The 21,279-nt window shown below is 42.9% G+C and overlaps 1 protein-coding gene and 2 pseudogenes across 1 annotated transcript; 1 reads left to right on the top strand and 2 right to left on the bottom strand.

Annotated features, from left to right (window-relative positions):
- The first annotated feature begins 163 nt into the window (after positions 1–163).
- The window catches only part of LOC125523502, a 43,310-nt pseudogene continuing 22,194 nt past the window's right edge, over positions 164–21,279 (top strand).
- On the bottom strand, positions 3,308–3,907 carry LOC125523503 (annotated as a pseudogene).
- Positions 7,172–7,957, bottom strand: LOC125523504 (agglutinin isolectin 2-like). Its single transcript, XM_048688533.1, has one exon. The coding sequence runs from the start codon at positions 7,931–7,933 to the stop codon at positions 7,358–7,360; it is 576 nt and encodes a 191-aa protein (XP_048544490.1). The 5' UTR covers positions 7,934–7,957; the 3' UTR covers positions 7,172–7,357.

Genomic DNA, 21,279 nt, shown 5'->3' with positions numbered 1-21,279 from the left:
TTTAGATGATCGCAGTCTGTGTTTGTTTCTTTTGTTGATCTGTTCATATATGCCTTAAACTTCTTGTCTGAACTTTTCTGTCTCGTCACTTTGTTGATCTTGTTCGTATATACATATAACTAGGTTACTTATGTTTTTGTTTTGGCAATTTTGAACTATGCAGATGCAGATCTTTGTGAAGACCCTCACCGGCAAGACCATCACACTTGAGGTAGAGTCCTCTGACACGATCGACAAATGTCAAGGCGAAGATCCAGGATAAGGAGGGTATCCCGCCGGACCAGCAACGTCTCATCTTCGCTGGCAAGCAGCTTGAAGATGGCCGCACCCTAGCTGATTATAACATCCAGAAGGAGTCGACCCTCCACCTGGTGCTCCGCCTCCGTGGTGGCATGCAGATCTTCGTCAAGACCCTTACTGGCAAGACCATCACCCTGGAGGTGGAATCTTCGGACACCATTGACAACGTGAAGGCGAAGATCCAAGACAAAGAGGGCATCCCCCCGGAACAGCAGCGCCTGATCTTTGCTGGCAAGCAGCTCGAGGATGGTCGCACTCTTGCGGATTACAACATTCAGAAGGAGTCTACTCTCCACTTGGTGCTCCGCCTTCGTGGTGGCCAGTGAGTTCCTGGCACCCTTTGAGTTTACTATGTGCAAGTCTGTCATGTGTCGTTTGTGAAACTCTTAGTTTGTGAGTACATCTGTTGGCGCCTTATGGCAGTGTGATCTCTGTTATGAATCAAGTGAAACCCGAATCTCGTTAATACGTGATAACACTTACCGTGAGATTACGGTTGCTTTGTTTTTTTTCTCTTATCATGTTAAAACCCATTTTTGCTCACCATAAATGTTTATTACTTAGATTCTGTGGCGTTTCCACTGAACTTCTTTGTGTGTGAAATCAAGAGCTTCTTATATTAATAAGAAGCAGGATTACATTCCTGCCTTACACAAGCTGGAAGGAAGTTAGGGATATAGTTTATCCATAAAAAGCGCCTCTCATTAGACTATTTGGAAGTAAATACTAGCCAAGATTCCTTAAAACTCCCGCAAGGCTCTCGAACTTCGGCCCTGTTTGGTTTATAAGTCCTAGGACTTTTTTTAGTCCAACTTATAAGTCTAAGTCTCTAAAAAGTCCATATCTGTTTGGTTCCTGGGACTTAACATGGACTAAAAGACCATATTACAACTATAAGTCCCTACAAGTCCTTCCTTGAAAGTCTTATTTCATAAGTCTCAAATGCCCACTTAAGTCCCTATAAGTCTCTCCTGTTTGGTTTAGATGAGACTTATAGAAACTTTTTTAAATCCCTAAACCAATAAATCCCTGGAAACAAACACTCTCTTCATTCAGAGTGGTAGCAATCTCTGACCGATCGGCATCGGTGGAGTTCCACTCGTTCACCACCACAAGCTGAGAATCAGTTTACACGATCAATTTCCTGTAACCTAGATCATAGGCCAGTTGCACGCCATCTCTAACAGCATACGCTTCCATAGTAATTGCGTTAATCCTGTTTCATACCAGATTGCCCGAATAAGCTCACCTTGGCTCGATGATTGCGGACACAAGTCCTGTTCCACCTTGATGGGATTCTTCAAGGAACGAGGCATCCACATTTATTTTTAGAAAAGGATCATCAGGCGGCTTCCACTTCTGTATCCCCTTCGCAGGCCTCACGGCTTGCTTTTTTCCTGCAACAGAGAGGTCCACTGCTATATCGATTGCGCATTTGACAGACTGCATGATTGAACGTAGTTGTTCTCCATGCGTACGGGCGTTCCCTGAACTTGTCTGTTATCTTTTGTTTGCTGGTCTAGTCCCAAACATCTGAGATTTCTTGTAGATTCAGAGGGAGAGTTCCACTTGCAGATTTACCTGTGCCATAACTTCCTGCGATAATGTCGAGATCTGTCTTCTTGTGATGTCAAAATCTGTTAGATATCAGACTATTCTTTTTTCTTTTTAAAAAGAAGTTCCGGCTGCATATTTATACCTGCAGTGCAATATTGTGCACTTTTGCTGTCTTCTCCAAATGACCAAAAAATGATCATATCGAAGGCGTAAACACCGGATGTTTGTATACACTGCGAAAACACACATAGTGTGCTTGGGATCCAGTGTTCCACGATAGAGAAGAAAAATGTTCCAGTTTTTTTTTGTTCACCATGATCGTTTCCTTCCCTTCATAGTTTTACTGTATTTTTTTCCAGCAAGTTAATAACCATGAGTATAACACATTAATTATTCAATATTCCAGGGTCGCAACAAAATGTACTGGTTGACAAAATGCTGGCTGGTGCTGGTGCATCCATCGTGTTCTCTAGGCATCGACCAAACATCCCGTGCAGGTTGCCGTACGTCATAAGTCGCCTCCTCCCGCAAGAAAAGCTTAGGGTTCTTCTGTCTCCCGCCGGCGCTGCTGGTCCGCCTCGTCTCTGGTGGTCTTAGAGCCATGTCGACATGGTGGATCCCGGCTCTTGCCGGCGGGAGGGCTCTGTTTTTAGACGTTCCTTTGAGTCTTGTTAGGGTTTGTGTCCTACTCCGAAAGACGAGATGGAGGCGGCTCCCTGAAGATGGAATAAGATTCCCCCCCCCCCCCCCCCCCGAGCCCTCATCCCGGTGGTGTGTCTAGCATCGTCGGTGGGCGTGTGGTGGTGTGTCTCTGGCGGATCTGTCCTTGGTGGATTTGCTCGGATCTGGTCGTAGTTCGTCTATGTTTGTGTTTCTTCAGGCTGGGCCATTCCGATCTACGCTACTCTTCATCGGCGGCAGTTGCTGTTCTGGTGCGCTGGTCCTATGGGGCCTTAGCATGACGACTTTCCGACTGTCTACTACAACAAGTTTTGCCCGGCAAGCGTCTTCGGCTCGCTTCAGTGCTTGTAGTCGTCGGTAGGTGGTCTATGAATCTGGATGTAATTTTTATTTTTTGCGATGTTCATTATACCGTCATGATTGAAGATGAATAGATCGGAAATTGTATCGCAAAAAAGAAGTAGCAAACTTAAACAAGTGGCAATATATAGTATCACCAGATCATACAATAACATTACACGATGTCAACAAAACATAATACTAGGACAAATGTCGATTATTAGGACAAATGTCGACAACTTGACATACTTAGCAGGTAGAAGTAGAACTTAATTTGGGACAATAATATTAGCTATTGCCACTTATTATTACTCCTCGTTGCAATGCTTATACTTTCTCATTGCAACACTTATACTCCCATGGCAACAATTCAAGGGTAGCACACACCTGAGTATGTCAACCAGGAAGGAAGGAGCGTACCACAGTAATACTAGTTGCATGCACCGCTCTGGCAGCCGGTACCACAGTAATCCTTGCCAAGCCCACAAGACCCATACAGGCTGCAACAATAGTTGTTGGTGCATGCTGCACCATTGGCCTTGTTGCCACACGGCTTGTCCGTGCTGCAAGCGCCGTTTTGGCAGCCAGTACCACAGAACTCCGGTCCTAGGCCACAATAACCATACCGGCTGCAACAAAGGTTGTTGGGGCATAGCTTACCATTGTCCCGGTGGCCACACTTGAGATCAGCCTAGCAAGGACCGTTCTGGCAGCCGTTGTTGCAGTATTCACTGCCGTAGCCGCAACGACCACCCGAGCTACAACAGTGGTTGTTAGGGCACAATGTGCCATTGGCCTGCGTGCCGCAGATCTTGTTGTCGTAGCAGGCGCCGCTCTGGCAGCCGGCGCCAGCGCTGCAGTAGTCGACGCCTAGGCCGCAGTACCCATCCTTGCTACAGCAGAGGTTGTTGGGGCACTCCATGCCGTCGGCCTGCTTGCCGCAGCGCGCCGGGCAGGACTGCAGTTGGGCGTGGGTGGTCACCGCAGCAAAGGCAAGTGCGAGCACGCACAACAAGAGGAGGCCCTTCATCGCTAGGATGTGTGCTTTACTGGATGTTTTGAGGATGTGTTGATGGAAATGCCAAATGCAAGGCTCCTTTATATAGGAGTCCAAGTCGTTGGGTGGTGAACCAAACCTAGCTAGGCATTGATCCCAGTGTATTCAAATCTTACGATTTTCTTTAACTCACGATGACTTGGAAAATTCAGTGTGTGAACCGTCCAGACGAGCCATGGATTTAACACATGACGTGGAAATCAATTGGTAAATACGTTGTCAGTTTGTGAACGGTCAAGACGAGCCATGGATTAACTCGTGACTTGGAAATCTGCTTGTACAACATGTAGGTACGTGCTCCTACAAACCGAGGTCCGGTTATCGCATGCATGCATCTGAGTGAGTGTACTTGCATAACATTTACTATGGCAAGCCGATACAATGTGTGAAAGATCAAGACGGAGATGCATTCCTGACCGTGAACAAAAAACGAGACTGCGAGGACCTGACGGCTGAAGTCAGTATATCATAAGCATATATTACTTTAAAAAAAAATCTCCATGCTATAAGGTAAATCGACTATCATGAACACAAGATTGAACAATCAGCAGCATGAACAAAAAGTACGTATCATATACCCTCCCGATAGCAGTGCAAAGCGCGGGGAACCACTTTCCACCTTCAATCGCCGCTGGCCAGCCTGTGGGACCTTCCTCCCTTCGTCTGTCGCTCCGTCGGCAAGAGGTGCGGGGAACACCGATGCTTCGACGCCGACCCGTTGACAGGTTATTAGGATTAGTTTTCGTGGCGGCAGTTGAATAATTTTTCCTTGACTTCCCCTGTCTCGGCGATGTTCTACATGGAGGCATCGGCGAGTCGGTGCCGCATGTCCCTTGATGGTCATCCGGATCATCGAGGCTAGAATTTCCATGTCTAGGACTGCGGGTGTAGTTCCTTTGAAGCGGACTGTTGGTGTAGTTCCTTGGAAGGGTGATGATGGCGGCCTGAGCAAGAGGATGGATATCTCGGTGTTGGGTTGGCGGATGGCGTCAGGCAGTCTCACTGCTCTTCTTTGACTTCCTCGAGTGAAGACGGCGGTGCGGAAGTCCGGCAGGTGACATGGTGATGTGTCCCGGCTAATGTGTCACATTGGAAATTGTTCTGCGGCGCGGCGAACATGTTATGGCTCACAGAGCGGCTACGTGGCAATAGCGCTCCTTTGGATTTGGGTGTGATGTACCTTCATATCCTTCGCCTCTGTAGGTATTTTGTGGGTGGCGGGTGTCGGCAGCAGATAATTTCTTTTCTATGTGCATAGGGATCTCCAAGGACATGATTGCATTTTCTTTTCTTTTGGGGTTCCTTTCTGCAATTTTACTGGGGCAAATGTTCTTCTGACTTTGTCTTGTTGAGGTGCACGTATGCCGTTGTAACCGTAATTTTGTATGGACACGTAGCTACCTTTCTCAACAGGAAGTATCATTCCATGAACAGAAAACAACACTACATAAGTAATAGAAAAAGGAAAAGTAAGAAAATGATGATAATGCTTACCTCTATTTTTGAAAAAACTAATACAAAAAACTACAATGAAAAAACTTCCACTATAAATTATAAAAAAAGTTGAAATAACAAAAATTTAAATAAGAATCAGATATCATTATAGAGAAGTTAGGCGCAGAGACATTTAGTTCATGGTGAATACCTTATGTGCTAGTGTAACAATAACGTGGAGTTTACTACTCATGTGATTTACCTCTTGTTTTCTACAACGATGATGAGTAGATAGGGGATCTCGGCTGGCAGCCCGAGACCTCTGGGCATGGGAACCGTTTTTCTTTTCCATTCTAGCCTCTACAGGCATTCAATCTAGTTATGCCGAGACTTGTTATGTCATGGATGTATTATGTTATGACTTGGATGTAATATTTTGGAGTTTCTCTCATGTGAGAGTTATTTATATATGCTGCTTCTTCATAGTTATTTCTTTTGCATGATATTTCACCGATGTAAACCTAATATCATATAACCATGCGTTGAGATTATATCATGACTATATATACTGCTTCTTCATAGACCATTGAAGTTATATGGTACGAGGAGGTATCAGATGCACTGATATTCTGGATTTGGCAGTGTCTCATCTTTGCCGGCAAGCAGCTGGAAGATGGCCGTACCCTAGCTGATTATAACATCCAGAAGGAGTCGACCCTCCATCTGATGCTCCGCCTCCGTGGTGGCATGCAGATCTTCGTCAAGACCCTTACTGGCAAGACCATCATCCTGGAGGTGGAATCTTCGGACACCATTGACAATGTGAAGGCGAAGATCCAGGACAAAGAGGGCATCCCCCCGGACCAGCAGCGCCTGATCTTTGCTGGCAAGCAGCTCGAGGATGGTCGCACTCTTGCGGATTACAACATTCAGAAGGAGTCTACTGTACACTTGGTGCTCTGCCTTCATGGTGGCCAGTGAGTTCCTCGCACCCTTGGATGTTTGATTCACAAGCCTGTTGCGCCCGGTGGCATCTTGCCTTATCTCTTATGTGCAAGACTGTGTCATGTGTCGTTTGTCAAACTTGTGGTAGTGTGATCTCTGTTATGAATTAAGTGAAACCTGAATCTTGTTAGTACCTAATATGTGATAAAACTTATCCTGTGATTACGGTTGCTTTGTGTTCTTAATCTGAATGTTCTTATCCTGTGATAACCCATTTTTGCTCACCATGAATGTCCGGAACTTAGATTCCGTGGCGTTTGCACTGGGCTTGTATGTTCTCTAAGTTGTTTGAACTTAGATTCAGGGTAAAGAGTTTCACTTGCAGATTTTCCTATTCCATAACTTCCTGCGATGTTATCGAAATCTGTTTAGAGGACTTTGTGGCTGCATATTTAAATCCGGAGTGCAATATTGTGCACTTTTGCTGTCTTCTCCAAATAACCAAAATGATCATATCTAAGGCATAAACACCGGATGTTTGTATACACCGTGACAATGCACATAAAGTGCCCTGGATCCAGTGTTCCATGCTAGTGAAGACGTTCAACTCGTATGTTTACCTTAGAGAAGAAAAATGTTCTGTGAGGTTTTTTTTGTTCACCATGATCCTTTTATTCCCTTAAAAGGTTTATATTGAATTTCTTTCTGCTTTTTCCCAGCAGTTAAACGTGAGTATAACACAATAATTATTCAATATTCCAGCGTCCCAACAAAGAAAACTAAAACAAGTGGCAATATATAGTATCACCAGATTGGCAACAAACGTAATACTTAATAGAACAAATGTTGACAGCTTGACAACCATACTTAGCTGGTACAAGCAGAACTTAATTTGGGACAATAATATTAGCTATTGCCACTGATTATTACTTGTTTCAATGCTTATACTTCTGCATTGCGACGCTTATACTTCCATGGCAGCAGTTAAAGGTAGTGCGTACTTGAGTATGTCAGCCATGAAGGAAGGAGTGTACCACAATATTACTAGTTGCATGCGCCATTCTGGCAGCCGGCACCACAGTAATCCTGGCCGAGTCCACAAGATCCATACTGGCTGCAACAATAGTTGTTGCTGCATGGTGCACCATTAGCTTTGTTGCCACACGGCTTGTCAGTGCTGCAGGCGCCGTTTTGGCAGCCAGCACCGCAGTACTCCGGTCCTAGGCCACATGTACCATTTGGGCTGCAGCAGAGGTTGTTGGGGCAGGGCCTGCCATTGGCCAGGTGGCCACACTTGAGATCCCAGCAAGGACCGCTCTGGCAGTCGTTGCTGCAATATTCCCTGCCGTAGCCGCAACGACCACCTGAGCTACAACAGTGGTTGCTAGGGCACAATGCGCCACCGGCCTGCGCGCCACAGATCTTGTTGTCATAACAGGCGCCGCTCTGGCAGCCGGCGCCAGCATTGCAGTAGGTGACGCCCAGGCCGCAGTACCCATCCTTGTTGCAGCAGAGGTTGTTGGGGCACTCCATGCCATCGCCCTGCTTGCCGCAGCGCTGGGCGTCGGTGGTCACCACAGCAAACGCAAGTGCGAGCGCACACAGTAAGAGGCCCTTCATCGCTAGGACGTGTGCTTTACTGGATGTGTTGAGGATGAGGTGTTGATGGAAATGCCGAATGCAAGGCTCCTTTATATAGGAGTCCCAAGTCGTTCGGCGGTGAACCAAACCTAGCTAGGCATTGATCCTAGTGTACTCAAATCTCACGATTGTTTTGAACTCATGGCTTGGAAATCGGTTGGTATATACGGTGTCAGTGTGTGAACCATCAAGACAAGCCATGGATTTAACACATCACGTGGAAATCAATTAGTAAATACGTTGTCAGTTTGTGAACGGTCAAGACGAGCCATGGGTTAACTCATGACTTGGAAATCTGCTTGTACAACATGTAGGTACGTGCTCCTACAAGCCGAGGTCCGGTTATCGCATGCATGCATCTGAGTGAGTGTACTAGCATAACATTTACTCTGGCAAACCGATACAATGTGTGAAAGATCAAGACGGACATGCATTCCTGACCGTGAACAACTACAGAGATGGCGAGGATCTGACTCGGTGAAGTCTGCATTGCATCAGCATATATTACATTTAAAAAAAATTATCCATACTATAATGCAAATCGACTATCATGAACACAAGATTGAACAATCAGCAGCATGAAAAGAAGTACTCCCTCCGTTTCTTTTTAGTCTGCATATAAGATTTGATCAAAGTCAAACTTTCTTAACTTTGACTAAGTATATAGAAAAAAAAGTACGATTCATAATATGAAATCAATATTGTTAGATGCATCATGAAATAAACTTTCATACCATATAGCTTTAGTATTGTAGATGTTAGTATTTTTTCTATAAAGTTAGTCAAACTTTGACTTTGATCAAATTTTATATGCAGACTAAAAAGAAACGGAGGGAGTATCATATACCCTCCCGATAGCTGTGCAGAGCGCAGAGAACCACTTTCCACCTTCAAACCCTAATGGCCAGCCCGTGGGATATTCCTCCCTTCGTCTGCCGCTCCATTGGCGAGAGGTGTGGGGAACACTGATGCTTCGGCGCCGACATGTAGATAGGCTAGGATTAGTTTTTTGCGGCGCCAGTGGCTCTAAGGTGAATAAAGTTTCCTCAACTTCCCCCGTTGGCGCTGCTCTACATGGAAGCATCGGCGAGTCGGTGCCGCGTGTCCCTTGCTGGTCATCCCGATCATCGTCGAGGCAAGGTTTTCCATGGTTGGGCCAGCGGGTGCAGTTCCTTTCAAAGGTGACGATGGCGGCCTGAGCGAGAGGATGGATATCTCGGTGCTGGGTTGGCGGATGGCGCTAGGCAACCTCACTTAGGGGTGGAAAGTGGTAGCGGATAATCTGAAATATCTGATATTCGTATTTGAGAAAATGCCTATTCGTATCCGAAACATCCGCATCCGAACCAAAATGGAAATGGAAATTGTCCGTATCTGAATTTATTAAACAAATACAAAATAAAATATGGTAGGAGATTTTGACACAAATATGGATATGGAAGTGGATATATCCGTATCCGAAGAAGATTATGGGAGGTATTTTTTTAAATTCTAGGCCCAATATTCCAATTATCCAACATAAAAGCCAAATAAGTAGTTAAATTTTACTCTTTATATGATTAAACTTATAAATTATTATGCATTACAATAGTATTTATTCATAAACCTATTTATCATTGACTTATTGTATGTCGCAAGTTGATTATTTTAGGTCACATAGCTATCGACTAATTTACTTAAGCAACATGTTGATATTATTCGTATCCGGTCCGAATCAAGAAAATATCCGATACGTATCAGTATTCGAATAATATCCGAGCCGCATCCGTATCCGAGAACATCCGTATTCGGATTCGTATTCGTTTTGAAAATATGAAAATGGAAGTGGTAAGAGCACTATCCGATCCGCATCTGATCCGTTTCCACCCCTAACCTCACTACTCTTCTTTTCATGCTGGAGCCAGAGCTCCGATCCGCCTCAGGCCCCAAAGGCCCAAACCAACTATGCTACACTTACAGACATATCCCACGGAAAGCAAGTTACGGACTGATTTGGCAATGGTTAATTGTAAAACAAAGGGCGGCAGGGCCCACACTATAAATCAGGGGGGGTGAAGGGATTGGTTAGGAGGTACTCCCTCCGTCCGGAAATACTTGTCATCAAAATGAATAAAAGGGGATGTATCTAGATGTATTTTAGTTCTAGATACACCCCTTTTAATCCATTTTGATGACAAGTATTTTCGGACGGAGGGAGTAGTCCGTAAGTTAATTTCCCTGTGTGCTACCCGTAAGTGTAGCATTTTTGGGCCCCAAACCGATCCGCCCGAGCATGAGCTCCAGGTCCGGCCATCTCCGCAACGCGCACAACCGTCTCTGCCGTGGAATTGTCACGGCAGATGTCCTAGCAGAAGGACTTAGTCGCAGGGCCATCACAACTAGGAAGCTTAAAGGGGTTAATCGGGACAAAGGACACGAGAGGTTTTATACTAGTTCGGCCTCTTACGATGAAGGTAAAAGCCTACGTCTAGTTGTGTTGGTATTGTTGGGGTTTTGATCACCAAGAGGCTAGTTCGCCGGCTTGGTTATCGATCTCTTGTTTCTTGCCCTAAGCCGCCACCGGGTCGTCCCCTTATATACACGGGTTGACGCCTGGTGGCCTACAGAGTCCCGGCCGGCTCATAAAACGTGTCCGGCTCGACGACTTCTTTTACATGCCTTTCCTTACAAGTATTTCCTTGCATACGGCGGTTTACAATATTGGGCCTTAAGCCACCTCCGGGCCTTTAGGCCTTCTATAAGGTTTAATAAACTATCACCTTGAGTGTTTACTGGGCTTCCTTGGTGACCCGCCATTGGGGCTGACCCGACCCCTATTGGGCGGGTCATAACTGATAGTTATATCCCCAACATTAGGCCCCAGGTTGACTTTGAACTTTGTTCCTTGTCAATCTTCAATACTTAGACAAAATCCATCTTCTTATCCCCGCAGAGGTTTTTGTAACCCGCCATGACATCATCTCTGGAAAACCCAAAAAACTTTTATGATGTCATCTTCCAACGGATCTTCATCTTTAGTGCCTTCCGAGAATCAGGCGTCCATCCAGTTAGATAACCATTATTTTGGGTCTTCCTCGATTTTTGCGCCCGCCTGTTCGCTTTTTTCCTTATAAATAGGCATGCGGCCGGTTTTTCTCATTCTCCTCTCTTCTTCATCTTCTTCCTCTCGCAACCTCCGCTGCTGCTCGAGCTCCGCCGCCGCCGCAGCGCTCATCGTCGTCCTCAAGCTTGGCCGCTACATCACCCTGAACTGTCCAGAGAAACGGCGATGACCCTCCGCAACAGATCTGCATCCGTAAGTCTTGCCTTCTCAAACTTTTTAGATATGCATTAGGGTTTGCGAGTTCATCGGTGTTCTTCACTGTTCATCATGAACTTTTCTGGTAGTTCTTCCTCCACAGCCTCTCTTGATCGAAAAGGAACACTTAGCTCGTGTGGCAGTGGTTTTACACCCATTTTAGATGTTAGTAGATCCCTTTCCTTTGCACAGACACCTTTCTTAGAGCTGATGAACTCATCTGGGCTACATTTTTAGGTCTAGGAAGTTCTTCATTTTGAACAGCCATTTGATCTGGAATAATATCAAGCAGTTTGGGAAACTTGTTTATCTCAACACTTAGCTGAATCTGCCTTCTGAAAAAATCTATAGTCATGGCGGCTTACTGTCCCGGCTTACTTTTCCTTATATGTCATTAGCCCTTATTTAAGCCGCCATTACTCCCCTGTACCATTATCACTTAATTTTCAACTTTATCATTGAATTGAGCCGACATGTTGCTTTCCTTTCAGCTCGTTTTTTGAACATCATGCCATCCAAAGCGCCGACTGTTTGCAACTGGGTTCCCTCAACCATGACTGAGGACAACTTGAAGGAGTTTTTCTCCATAGGATTTTTGCCAGGAAAAGATGTCATGTCTTATCGTGCACCTGACCCGGAGGAGGATCGGCCTAATCCAAAACATGGTGAAGTTATCATCTTTTCTGATCACATGAACCGTGGATTTTCCCCACCCGGCTCAAAGTTCTTCAGAGATGTCCTTCACTTTTTCAAACTCCATCCTCAAGATATCGGGCCCAATTCTATATCCAATATCTGCAACTTCCAAGTGCTCTGTGAGGTGTATCTTCAGGAAGAGTCGACAGTAGAACTCTTCAGAGAGTATTTTTATCTGAACAGCCAGAACGAGTACACCAATGGATCTAGCTTGGAACTTGGAGGCATCTCGATTCAACACCGACAGGTGATACGTCTCCAACGTATCTATAATTTCTGATTACTCCATGCTATATTATCTACTGTTTTAGACATTATTGGGCTTTATTATCCACTTTTATATTATTTTTGGGACTAACCTATTAACCGGGGGCCCAGCCCAGAATTGTTGTTTTTTGCCTGTTTTAGGGTTTCGAAGAAAAGGAATATCAAACGGAGTCCAAACGGAATGAAACCTTCGAAAACGTGACTTTCTCATCAGATAAGATCTAGGAGACTTGGACCCTCCGTCAAGAAAGCCACGAGGCGGTCACGAGAGTGGAGGGCGCCCCCCTAGGGCACGCCCCCTGCCTCGTGGGCCCCTCGAAGCTCCACCGACATACTTCTTCCTCCTATATATATATCCACGTACCCCCAAACGATCAGATATGGAGCCAAAAACCTAATTCCACCGCCGCAACTTTCTGTATCCACGAGATCCCATCTTGGGGCCTGTTCTGGAGCTCCGCCGGAGGGGGCATCGATCACGGAGGGCTTCTACATCATCATCCAAGCCCCTCCGATGAAGTGTGAGTAGTTTACTTCAGACCTACGGGTCCATAGTTAGTAGCTAGATGGCTTCTTCTCTCTTTTTGGATCTCAATACAATGTTCTCCCCCTCTCTCGTGGAGATCTATTCGATGTAATCTTCTTTTTGCGGTGTATTTGTTGAGATCGATGAATTGTGGGTTTATGATAAAGTCTATCTATGAATAATATTTGAATCTTCTCCGAATTCTTTTATGTATGATTGGTTATCTTTGCAAGTCTCTTCGAATTATCAGTTTGGTTTGGCCTACTAGATTGGTTGTTCTTGCCATGGGAGAAGTGCTTAGCTTTGGGTTCGATCTTGCGGTGTCCTTTCCCAGTGACAGAAGGGGCAGCAAGGCACGTATTGTATCGTTGCCATCGAGGATAACAAGATGGGTTTTTTATCATATTGCATGAAACTATCCCTCTACATCATGTCATCTTGCTTAAGGCGTTACTCTGTTTTTAACTTAATACTCTAGATGCATGCTGGATAGCGGTCGATGAGTGGAGTAATAGTAGTAGATGAAGGCAGGAGTCGGTCTACTTGTCTCGGACGTGATGCCTATATACATGATCATACCTAGATATTCTCATAACTATGCTCAATTCCGTCAATTGCTCAACAGTAATTTGTTCACCCACCGTAGAATACTTATGCTCTTGAGAGAAGCCACTAGTGAAACCTATGGCCCCCGGGTCTCTTTCTCATCATATCAATCTCCATCACTTTATTATTGCTTTGCTTTTTTACTTTATACTTTGCATCTCTATACCAAAAATACAAAAAATATTATTTATCATCTCTATCAGATCTCACTTTCATAAGTGACCGTGAAGGGATTGACAACCCCTAAGCGCATTGGCTCCATTGAGCTATTGTTTTTGTGTAGGCACGAGGGATTCGAGTGTAGCCTCCTACTGGATTGATACCTTGGTTCTCAAAAACTGAGGGAGATACTTACGCTACTTTGCTGCATCATCCTCTCCTCTTCGGGGAAATCCAACGCAGTGCTCAAGAGGCAGCAAGAAGAATTTGTGGCGCCGTTGTCGGGGAGTCTGCGCAAAAGTCAACATACCAAGTACCCATCACAATCCCTATCTCCCGCATTACATTATTTGCCATTTGCCTCTTGTTTTCCTCTCCCCCCAATTCACTATTGCCGTTTTATTTGCCCTCTCTCTCTATCCTCCTCCTCCCTCTCTATTTGCCTCTTTTTGCCCGTTTGCTTTCTGTTTGCTTGTGTGTTAGTTTGCTTATTTGTCGCGATGGCTCAAGATAATACTAAATTGTGTGACTTCACCAATACCAACAATAATGATTTCCTTAGCACTCCGATTGCTCCTCTTACCGATGCTGAATCTTGTGAAATTAATACTGCTTTGCTGAATCTTGTCATGAAAGATCCGTTCTCCGGCCTTCCTAGTGAAGATGCCGCTACCCATCTTAATAGCTTCGTTGATTTGTGTGACATGCAAAAAAAGAAAGATGTCGATAATGATATTGTTAAATTGAAGCTATTTCCTTTTTCGCTTAGAGATCGTGCTAAAGCTTGGTTTTCGTCTTTGCCTAAAAATAGTATTGATTCATGGAACAAGTGCAAAGATGCTTTTATCTCTAAGTATTTTCCTCTCGCTAAGATCATCTTTCTTAGAAACGATATTATGAATTTTAAGCAACTGGATCATGAACATGTTGCACAAGCTTGTGTGAGAATGAAATTAATGATACATAATTGCCCTACTCATGGTTTAAATTTGTGGATGATTATACAAAATTTTTATGCTGGATTGAATTTTTCTTCTAGAAATCTTTTAGATTCGGCCGCGGGAGGCACTTTTATGGAAATCACTTTAGGAGAAGCTACTAAACTCCTAGATAATATTATGGTTAATTATTCTCAATGGCACACTGAAAGATCTACTAATAAAAAGGTGCATGCGATAGAAGAAATTAATGTTTTGAGTGGAAAGATGGACGAACTTATGAAATTATTTGCTAATAAGAGTGTTTCTTCTGATCCTAATGATGTGCCCTTGTCTACTTTGATTGAGAATAGTAATGAATCTATGGATGTGAATTTTGTTGGTAGGAACAATTTTGGTAACAACGCGTATAGAGAAAATTTCAATCCTAAGCCTTATCCTAGTAATCCCTCTAATAATTATGGTAATTCCTACAACAATTCTTATGGAAATTATAATAAGATTCCCTCTGATTTTGAGTCTAATATTAAATAATTTATTACTTTGCAAAAGAATTTTAATGCTATGATTGAAGAAAAATTGCTTAAGATTGATGATTTGGCTAGGAACGTTGATAGAATTGCTCTTGATGTTGATTCTTTGAAACTTAGATCTAATCCACCTAAGCATGATATCAATGAGTCTCTCAAAGCCATGAGAATTTCCATTGAGGAGTGCAAAGAAAGAACCGCTAGGACGCGTGCTATGAAAGATGCCTTTATTAAAGCATGTTCTTCTAGTTCCTATGAAAATAATGATGAAGATCTAAAAGTTATTGATGTGTCCCCTATTAAATCTTTGTTTTGCAATATGAATCGTGATAATGATGGGACTGAATATGATCCACCTTTACCTAGAAGGTGTTCTAAGAATTCAGAATTTGTTGATCTTGATGCTAAATTTGATAAAAGTGGGATTGAAGAAATTAAAACCCTAGATGTTGCTAAACCCACTATTATGGATTTCAAGGAATTTAACTATGAAAATTGCTCTCTGATTGATTGTATTTCCTTGTTGCAATCCGTGCTAAATTCTTCTCACGCTTATAGTCAAAATAAAGCGTTTACTAAACATATCGTTGATGCCTTGATGCAATCTTATGAAGAAAAACATGAATTGGAAGTTTCTATCCTAGAAAACTTTATGATGAGTGGGAACCTACTATTAAAATTAAAATTAAAGATTATGAGTTTTATGCTTTGTGTGATTTGGGTGCTAGTGTCTCTACTATTCCCAAAACTTTGTGTGATTTGCTAGATTTCCGTGATTTTGATGATTGCTCTCTAAACTTGCATCTTGCGGATTCCACTATTCAGAAACCTATGGGAAGAATTAATGATGTTCTTATTGTTGCAAATAGGACTTATGTGCCCGTAGATTTTATCGTTCTTGATATAGATTGCAATCCTTCTTGCCCTATTATTCTCGGTAGACCTTTCCTTAGAACAGTTGGTGCAATTATTGATATGAAGGAAGGGAATATTAGATTCCAATTTCCATTAAAAAAGGGCATGGAACACTTTCCTAGAAATAAAATTAAATTACCTTATGAATCTATTATGAGAGCCACTTATGGATTGCCTACCAAAGATGGCAATACCTAGATCTATTATTGCTTGTTATGCCTAGCAAGGGGCGTTAAACAATAGCGCTTGTTGGGAGGCAACCCAATTTTATTTTTATTCCTTGTTTTTTTCTCCTGTTTAGTAATAAATAAATTATTTAGCCTTTGTTTTTTTTGTGTTTTTGTGTTTAATTAGTGTTTGTGCCAAGTAGAACCGTTGGGAAGACTTGGGGAAAGTCTTGTTGAACTTGCTGTAAAAAAAACAGAAACTTTAGCACTCGCGAGAACTGCTGTAATTTTTATTTGGAGAGTGCTATTTAGTTAATTATTTTTGCAGATGATTAATAGATAAATTCCTCACGTCCAGCAATTTATTTTAGAATTTTTGGGGTACCAAATCTTGCGCTAGCTACAGATTACTACAGACTGTTCTGTTTTTGACAGATTCTGTTTTTCGTGTGTTGTTTGCTTATTTTGATGAATCTATGGCTAGTAAAATAGTTTATAATCCATAGAGAAGTTGGAATACAGTAGGTTTAACACCCATATAAATAAATAATGAGTTCATTACAGTACCTTGTATTGGTATTTTGTTTTCTTTCGCTAAAGGAGCTCACGAGATTTTCTACTTTAAGTTTTGTGTTGTGAAGTTTTCATGTTTTGGGTAAAGATTTGATGGATTATGGAACAAGGAGTGGCAAGAGCCTAAGCTTGGTGATGCACATGGCACCCCCAAGATAATCTAAGGACACCTAAAAGCCAAAGCTTGGGGATGCCCCGGAAGGCATCCCCTCTTTCGTCTACTTCTATCGGTAACTTTACTTGGAGCTATATTTTTATTCACCACATGATATGTGTTTTGCTTGGAGCGTATTTTATGATTTGAGTCTTTGCTTATTAGTTTACCACAATCATCCTTGCTGTACACACCTTTTGAGAGATCCATACATAATTTGGAATTTGATAGAATACTCTATGTGCTTCACTTATATCTTTTGAGTTATATAATTTTGCTCTAGTGCTTCACTTATATCTTTTAAAGCACGGTGATGGATTTGTTTTATAGGAACTATTGATCTCTCATGCTTCACTTAGATTATTTTGAGAGTCTTAATAGCATGGTAATTTGCTTAATAATAATATGCTTGGTATTCAAGATTTGTAAAACTTTCTTTTGAGTGCGTTGAATACTAAGAAAAAAATTGATGCTTGATAATTGTTTTGAGATATGAGGATGGTGATATTAGAGTCATGCTAGTTGAGTAGTTGTGAATTTGAGAAATGCTTGTGTTAAAGTTTGTGATTCCCGTAGCATGCACGTATGGTGAACCGTTATGTGATGAAGTGGGAGCATGATTTATTTATTGGTTGTCTTCCTTATGAGTGGCGGTCGGGGACGAGCGATGGTCTTTTCCGACCAATCTATCCCCCTAGGAGCATGCGCGTAATACTTTGCTTTGATAACTTCTAGATTTTTGCAATAAGTATATGAGTTCTTTATGACTAATGTTGAGTCCATGGATTATACGCACTTTTCGCCGGTATCATACACCCACCAAATACCTTCCTCAAAACAGCCACCATACCTACCTATCATGGCATTTCCATAGCCATTACGAGATATATTGCCATGCAACTTTCCACTGTTCCGTTCATTATGACACGCTCCATCATTGTCATATTGCTAGCATGATCATGTAGTTGACATCGTATTTGTGGCAAAGCCACCGTTCATAATTCTTTCATACATGTCACTCTTGATTCATTGCATATCCCGGTACACCGTCGGAGGCATTCATATAGAGTCATATTTTGTTCTAAGTATTGAGTTGTAATTGTTGAGTTGTAAGAAAAATAAAAAGTGTGATGATCATCATTTTTATAGCATTGTCCCAAGTGAGGAAAGGATGATGGAGACTATGATTCCCCCACAAGTCGGGATGAGACTCTGGACGAAAAAAGAGGCCATAAAAAAAGAGAAGGCCCAAAAAAATGAGAGAAAAGGAGAGAAGGGACAATGTTACTATCCTTTACCACACTTGTGCTTCAAAGTAGGACCATGATCTTCATGATAGAGAGTCTCTCATTCTGTCACTTTCATATACTAGTGGGAATTTTTCATTATAGAACTTGGCTTGTATATTCCAATGATGGGCTTCCTCAAAATGCCCTAGGTCTTCGTGAGGAAGCAAGTTGGATGCACACCCACTTAGTTTCTTTTGTTGAGCTTTCATATACTTATAGCTCTAGTGTATCCGTTGCATGGCAATCCCTACTCACTCACATTGATATCTATTGATGGGCATCTCCATAGCCCGTTGATACGCCTAGTTGATGTGAGACTATCTTCTCCCTTTTTGTCTTCTCCACAACCACCATTCTATTCCACATATAGTGCTATATCCATGGCTCACGCTCATGTATTGCGTGAAGATCGAAAAAGTTTTGAAAATGTCAAAAGTATGAAACAATTGCTTGGCTTGTCATCGGGGTTGTGCATGATTTAAATACTTTATGTGGTGAAGATAGAGCATAGCCAGACTATATGATTTTTGCAGGGATAGCTTTCTTTGGCCATGTTATTTTGAGAAGACATAATTTCTTTGTTAGTATGCTTGAAGTATTATTATTTTTATGTCAACATGAACTTTTGTCATGAATCTTTTGAATCTGAATATTCATACCACAATTAAGAAGATTTACATTGAAATTATGCCAAGTAGCACTCCGCATCAAAAATTCTATTTTTATCATTTACCTACTCGAGGACGAGCAGGAGTTAAGCTTGGGGATGCTTGATACGTCTCCAACGTATCTATAATTTCTGATTGCTCCATGCTATATTATCTACTGTTTTAGACATTATTGGGCTTTATTATCCACTTTTATATTATTTTTGGGACTAACCTATTAACCGGAGGCCCAGCCCAGAATTGTTGTTTTTTGCCTGTTTTAGGGTTTCGAAGAAAAGGAATATCAAATGGAGTCCAAACGGAATGAAACCTTCGGAAACGTGACTTTCTCATCAGATAAGATCTAGGAGACTTGGACCCTCCATCAAGAAAGCCACGAGGCGGTCACGAGGGTGGAGGGCGCCCCCCTAGGGCACGCCCCCTGCCTCGTGGGCCCCTCGAAGCTCCACCGACGTACTTCTTCCTCCTATATATATATCCACGTACCCCCAAACGATTAGATACAGAGCCAAAAACCTAATTCCACCGCCGCAACTTTCTGTATCCACGAGATCCCATCTTGGGGCCTGTTCCGGAGCTCCGCCGGAGGGGGCATCGATCACGGAGGGCTTCTACATCATCATCCAAGCCCCTCCGATGAAGTGTGAGTAGTTTACTTCAGACCTACGGGTCCATAGTTAGTAGATAGATGGCTTCTTCTCTCTTTTTGGATCTCAATACAATGTTCTCCCCCTCTCTCGTGGAGATCTATTCGATGTAATCTTCTTTTTGCGGTGTGTTTGTTGAGATCGATGAATTGTGGGTTTATGATCAAGTCTATCTATGAATAATATTTGAATCTTCTCCGAATTCTTTTATGTATGATTGGTTATCTTTGCAAGTCTTTTCGAATTATCAGTTTGGTCTACTTGTCTCGGACGTGATGCCTATATACATGATCATACCTAGATATTCTCATAACTATGCTCAATTCTGTCAATTGCTCAACAGTAATTTGTTCACCCACCGTAGAATACTTATGCTCTTGAGAGAAGCCACTAGTGAAACCTATGGCCCCCGGGTCTCTTTCTCATCATATCAATCTCCATCACTTTATTATTGCTTTGCTTTTACTTTGCTTTTACTTTATACTTTGCATCTCTATACCAAAAATACCAAAAATATTATTTATCATCTCTATCAGATCTCACTTTCGTAAGTGACCGTGAAGGGATTGACAACCCCTAAGTGCGTTGGTTGCGTTGAGCTATTGTTTTTGTGTAGGTACGAGGGACTCGAGCATAGCCTCCTACTGGATTGATACATTGGTTCTCAAAAACTGAGGGAAATACTTACGCGACTTTGCTGCATCATCCTCTCCTCTTCGGGGAAACCAACGCAGTGCTCAAGAGGTAGCAACAGGGCGCTGTCTTCCCCCTCATAGTCTTGCCGAGTCATCCAAAAGACTAGAATCAGACTTGGTTCTATTGTCAAGACACCTCACCAGCGAATGAAAAGCCACTGCGGGGTTACCGTGCCGAGCGTCTTGACTCCAAATTCACGCTCCCTGACAAGCTTACTGCTGCTAAACGCAAGAAGCTGATCCCCTCAATCAAAAGGATTAATGCCTTATTGGGGAACAACTTAACCGGTATTGATTTGACCCGCTGCTGGGTCGCATGGTGGGTCATCCCTCTAAGTCATCGGTCAAAACTAATGTGTGAATATGGTGGAGGTCCAAATGATTCTCTTCGTTATAGCTCCGTCCCATCACCCGAAGAAGATATTGTTGCAATGTCAACCCTTCTGGTAAACGGAAAATATGAAGACTGCAGTAAGGTCGGGTTAAACCCCTTCTGCAAACTTAACCCGGCGCCAGAGGTAAAGAACCGCCGATCTCTTTCTTTGTATTTTTCTCAGCTGTGTTAAGTATCTGCATGGCCTTTCATCTTGCTTATTTATGTACAGGCCAGATCTGATTTCTGGAAAGCCAAATATGACCACGAAGCCGCCAAGAAGGCTAGAGCTGCTGCTATAAACACCAAGAAACCCACCCGGAGGGCCAAGAAGAAGAAAAGCACTGCTGAGGACCTGATGAGGCTTGATGACACTTCTGAGTCGGAGGTAGCCATTGACTCCCTTGGCCAACTTTTTAATAATCTTATTAACACTGATCATTACCAGGACGACACAGGGGCCAGTCAGGCCGTGGAAGAAGAGGTAACTATTTCCTCTGACTTAGCCCATTTGCCAAGACAGAAACTTCGAGTCGTAACCCAGAAAGTAAGGTTTTCACACCCTTTGGCTTATCTGGACCCTCATTTTCTTTTGAAAAAACAGCAACATGAGAGCCGCCGTCAGGCCCGGAATGATGATGATTCGCCTGCTGTCCTTCCACAGACCCCTCAAAAACGCCTGAATGAGGTTTATTTCATTGTCTTTGAATTTCTATTAATGGATCCTTTCCCTTGCATTACCTAGCTTTGTTTTATCTTTGCAGGAGGTGTCTCGTTCTTCTGGCGACTCGTCTCAGACCCAATTTCCGGCCTTTAAGACTGCC

This window comes from Triticum urartu, chromosome 7 (genome assembly GCF_003073215.2).
Source record: "Triticum urartu cultivar G1812 chromosome 7, Tu2.1, whole genome shotgun sequence".
Taxonomy (NCBI): domain Eukaryota; kingdom Viridiplantae; phylum Streptophyta; class Magnoliopsida; order Poales; family Poaceae; genus Triticum; species Triticum urartu.
The sequence above is the reverse complement of the archived record's forward strand: the minus strand, read 5'-3'. Positions and strand labels throughout refer to the sequence as shown.

Coding starts and splice junctions, on each gene's coding strand:
- LOC125523504 (XM_048688533.1), bottom strand. CDS start 7,933: ATGAAGGGCCTCTTACTGTGTGCGCTCGCACTTGCGTTTGCTGTGGTG.